We start from the raw sequence: 4700 nt of genomic DNA, 5'->3' as shown, positions 1-4700 counted from the left end.
CTTCATTCTTCATCTTCTTCATTGATCGCTGATCGCTCTCTCTCTCTCTCTCAGTCCTGGTGAGCTCCCTCATCTATCTCTCTGCCCAATTTAATCTAATGCCATGGTTTTGAATAGCAAATTAGCAATGAATAAATGCTGATGGATGAACATTTTTTTTATTGTCTGTGCTGTTTATTTTCTGAGTTCTGAATCATTCGAGACTCCTGTACTGTGTTGTTTGCTCTGTGATTTATCTATGGACATGGTTATAATTATATTCATATTGTCCTAATTGATTTGAGACTCAAGAGTTGTTTATTGACAAAATAGGAAGGCTATATTCATATTGTCTGTCTGCTTTTAATTTGTTAATTTACTTGCTTAGGTGTAGAAAATGTCATCATCTGATCATGCATCTACTGCTGCATCTACTCAATCTATTAGAGCTAAATTAGATCCTACATGGGAGCATTGCACTCAAATACCAAACAAAAAGGAAGGTGGCAAATCTCGCTTAAAATGCTTATATTGTGCAAAGGAATTTGCTGGTGGGGGAATTAATAGAATGAAACAGCATCTTGCTGGGAAAAGAGGAGATGCCATTAGTTGTAAAAATGTGCCTCGTGATATTCGCTTTCGATTAGAGGAAAATTTGAAAGAGATTGAGGGAAAGAGAACAAAAAAACAAGATTACCCAACAAAAACAGAGGATAGTCTATTTAGGGGGAATGATTCAAATATGGAAGAAATGGCTCCTCCACAATCTCAAGAAAGGGTGATTGAAGCAAATGTTCCAAGTTCTTCTCAATTAAGAAAAAGGAAGGCATCTGAATCTTTAGAGAAGTTCTATGCCCAAGGACAATCCCGGGTGCACAACCAGAATAAGAAGTGCATTTGTAGGTAAAGAAGCTTTGCATAGAGCTAATTTAGCTATTATATGATTGTTGTATTCCAATAAATGCTGTGAATTCCATTTACTACCAACCTATGGTAGATGCTATTGCTGCTATTGGTCCTGATTATAAAGTCCCAAATTATCATGCTGTGAGAAGTAAAATATTGCAAGATATGAAGAAAGAGGTTCAGTTACTAGTTGATGAATGTAGAAGTTTTTGGGCTGAAACTGGTTGTACTATAATGGCGGATGATTGGCAAGATCAAAAAAATAGGCAGTTGATTAATTTTCTTATTTATTGTCCTAGAAGAATTGTTTTTATTAAATCTGTTGATGCTTCAGATATAGTTAAGGATGCTCAAAATCTTTGCAATTTATTCATGGACATGGTTGCATTTGCTGGTGCGAATAATATTGTTAATCTAGTAACTGATAATGCAGCTAATTATAAAGCTGCTGGGAGATTATTAAATGACAAGTACCCTTCTATTTTCTGGTCTTCTTGTGCTGCCCATTGCTTAAATTTGATTTTGGCAGACATAGGTAAGATGGAGATCAGCACGTGCATCTATGGTTTCAAAATTCATATATAACCATGCATTTTGCTAGCTTGGTTGAGGAAAAGAGAGGGTTGGGTAGAAATTATTCACCTAGGGGCCACACGGTTTGCCACTACTTTCATTGCTTTGAAGAGTATCTATAAGCACAAGCATGATATATAAGCCTTAATAACTAGTAAGGCATTTATGAACTCTAAATACTCTAAGGATCGAAAGGTTAAGGATGTGACAATAATTGTGTTGGACAATAAATTTTGGAATGACTGTAAAATTGTTGTTGAAATTATAAAACCACTCATCTGATTGTTGAGAATTGTTGATTCTGATGATAGGCCATCACTTGGGTATGTCTATGATGGTATGTATAGGGCAAGGAAAGCTATAAAGAATACTTTTCTGAAGAAAAAATATTTGTACAAGCCCTACACAAGGATTATTAAGAGAAGGTGGGATTCTCAGCTCCGACAAAATCTTCATGTAGCTGCTTATGTCTTTAATCCTGCCTTTCTTTATGATAAAGCAAACTTTTCTCAAAAGCCAGAGGTTATGCAAGGATATCTTACTGTTATAGATAAGAAAGTCTCTTCTAATAAGATCAAGTTCTTGCAAGAAGGCACATAATATCAGGAAAAGAGTGGTAGCTTCAGTCATCCATTGGCTATTGAATCTGCAAAATCAATGCGACTTGGTAAAGTAAAGATTTATATATTTATCTTTCATATTTATTATCTTGCAACTTTATCTGTAAAATCTCTTCTACTAACTTTATCTTTAATATGACAGATGAATGGTGGTGATATTTTGGAAGTAGTTGTCCAAATGTTAAAAACTTAGCCATTAAATTGTTAAGTTAAACTGCATCTTCATCAGATTGTGAAAGGAATTGGAGTGTCTTTGAAAGAATACACTCTAAGAAAAGGAATAGATTAGAGCATCAAAGGTTGAATAGTTGAATGATCTTGTATATGTTCATTACAATTTTCGCTTAAAGAATAGGTATATTATTTAAAGCTTTGTGTTTATTTGTATTCATAAAGATTGGATGAATGAATTCTTATAGTTTGCTATTGTCATGTGTATTTTAGAGTTGCTAACAAGAGAAAAGCAACTGATCCTATTGATTTTGAAAGTATTGATAAAATTGAGTATTGGGTAATGGAAAAAGATGATCCTTCTTTACTTCATGCTGATGAGATAGAAGGAGATCTCCTTTATGATGAGCAAGCACTACCAAGAGCTATTATTTCGTAGCAGGAAGAGGAAGGTTTGAATTTAAATTTTCTTGAGAGCTTTATTACATGCTGTCACTTTTATTATATTGCTCTTAATAATGCTTTAATCTGGTTTGATTACTTTGATGTATTTGTTTATGAAGATGATCAACAAAGAGTAAATGTGGTAGAGGGTGAAGGGATTGATTTAGGATCATTTAGTCAGGAAGATGATGATAGTTACAACTCAGATGTTGATGCTTTCGAGCCTAACCATGCTTGGATTAATCAAGTGGATTGACAAAGATCTGCCAATATCTTTGACAAGTAATGAAATTATTAGTTATCTTATAATGTTTGGCTTGTGGATTGTAGATTGTTGTACTTGTGAACTTGTTGCATTATGTTAATGACTTGACCAAAACATATTATGGTGTTTTTGTTGTATTAATGACTTAGGTGTTTTGAGAGACTTAGGTGGTGGTATATTTTTGCTAGCTTGTTGTATTAAAGACTTGGGTGGTGTTTTATATATATATATATATATATATGTTATTTTTTGTTTAATTATTAGGTCACCGGTCCGACCGTCGGTCCGACCGGTTGAACCATGAGACCCGTGACCCACTGACATTTCCAGTTCGCTGTCCGGTCCGGGTTTTAAAACATTTCTCCCCACACACGCTAAACAAGCTTCTTTTCTTAGAAGTGATTTTGACTTTATCTCATATCTCATTTGACAAAAGATTCTGTACTCGAGAAGATTGTACCATTCCCACTCTCACCCACAGAGCTTGTCATGGTAAGTACAGACACACAAAAAAGTAAGGACCTGTTTGTTTTTCAATTTGATTTTTTTGTTTTTAAGAACAAAAAAATATAAAAATTTATTTGAAGAAGTGCTTTCAATTTATTTATTTCCAAAACTATTTTTTAAAATAAAAATAATTTTAAATTGTTTTCATTTTAAATTTATTGTTTTAAAATACACTACATTTGATTATTGAAAATTACAATTATTCTGATCAATTTCTATCATAAATTGTTACATTAACCACCTATAACCATCACTATTATTTTTTTTTAATTCTAAAACTATTTTTAAATTAACACAATGATTTTTATTTTTTTTTGTTTTTAAAAAACAATTCTGAAATAGGGAACAGTTAAAAAATAAGCCTCATTCTGGTAATCACAATTTGCTTCGAGGTAGGATCCGTGGAAGATACATAGGAAGATCAACGGCAATGATATCACCATCACTACTTGCATCCTCGCTGCTGATCACTCTCTATTGCCACCTCGTAGTCGTCACCAAATTTCCCCACCGTATTCACACTTCTAGAATATGAAAAGGGAAGTCGAGAAGCAATGAGAGCAAGGGGAAAGAGAGGAAGACTATAACAAAGCTGGAGAGCTCGATGAGGCTAGCGATAATTGATGGCTCTGCAAGTGCAAAATAGAGAGGTTAGGTTTGTGATAAATTTGACAATCTGACATGAAAAAAATCATGGGTTAATGATCTAATTTGACGTGAAGGAAAACAAAAAATCAAGGGCCAACGATATAATTTACTTCTTTTTTCTTTTTCTTTTTTCTTTTTTTTTTAGGAGTGATGGTACCTTGTAATGAATTATGGGGCAATATTTTTCTAAAATAATATTTTTTTAGGGGCATCGCCCCTTCGTCAAATTTTCATTGATTTAACCACTAGTTGACTTAAAAAATTAGATCTCAAAAATTAATACTAATTAAGTTCATCAATAAATAAATTCTAATAGATTAATTTTATTTCTTAACTATATAAAATATGAAAATATCATTTTAATCAACCACTTTAATTTGATCGACTACCAGTGATTATCAAAATTTACAGGTGATTTATAAATTAAAATGGTATGATAAATTATAAGACTTCTTTCAATTAACAAATCCTCCTTCAAAAATTTATATGTCATAAAAGTTGACTTATAGATTATATGTGAAGATTTGTAAATAATAATAATGTTTAAATTATCAAACACTAAAGTATTAATAATTTTTATAAGATGT

General features: G+C 32.3%; 1 protein-coding gene across 1 annotated transcript; it reads left to right on the top strand.

The window, feature by feature from the left end:
- Positions 1 to 376: 376 nt before the first annotated feature.
- LOC129322470 (uncharacterized) lies at positions 377 to 2949 on the top strand. Its single transcript, XM_054968785.1, has 3 exons — positions 377 to 878; positions 977 to 1420; positions 2813 to 2949. Exons 1-3 carry the CDS (start codon positions 377 to 379, stop codon positions 2947 to 2949), a joined length of 1083 nt encoding a protein of 360 aa, XP_054824760.1.
- Positions 2950 to 4700: the final 1751 nt, after the last annotated feature.

The sequence above is a fragment of the Prosopis cineraria genome, unplaced genomic scaffold, assembly GCF_029017545.1.
Source record: "Prosopis cineraria cultivar Desert tree isolate PC_DT_omini unplaced genomic scaffold, ASM2901754v1 PC10, whole genome shotgun sequence".
NCBI classification, from domain to species: Eukaryota; Viridiplantae; Streptophyta; class Magnoliopsida; order Fabales; family Fabaceae; genus Prosopis; species Prosopis cineraria.
The sequence above is the reverse complement of the archived record's forward strand: the minus strand, read 5'-3'. Positions and strand labels throughout refer to the sequence as shown.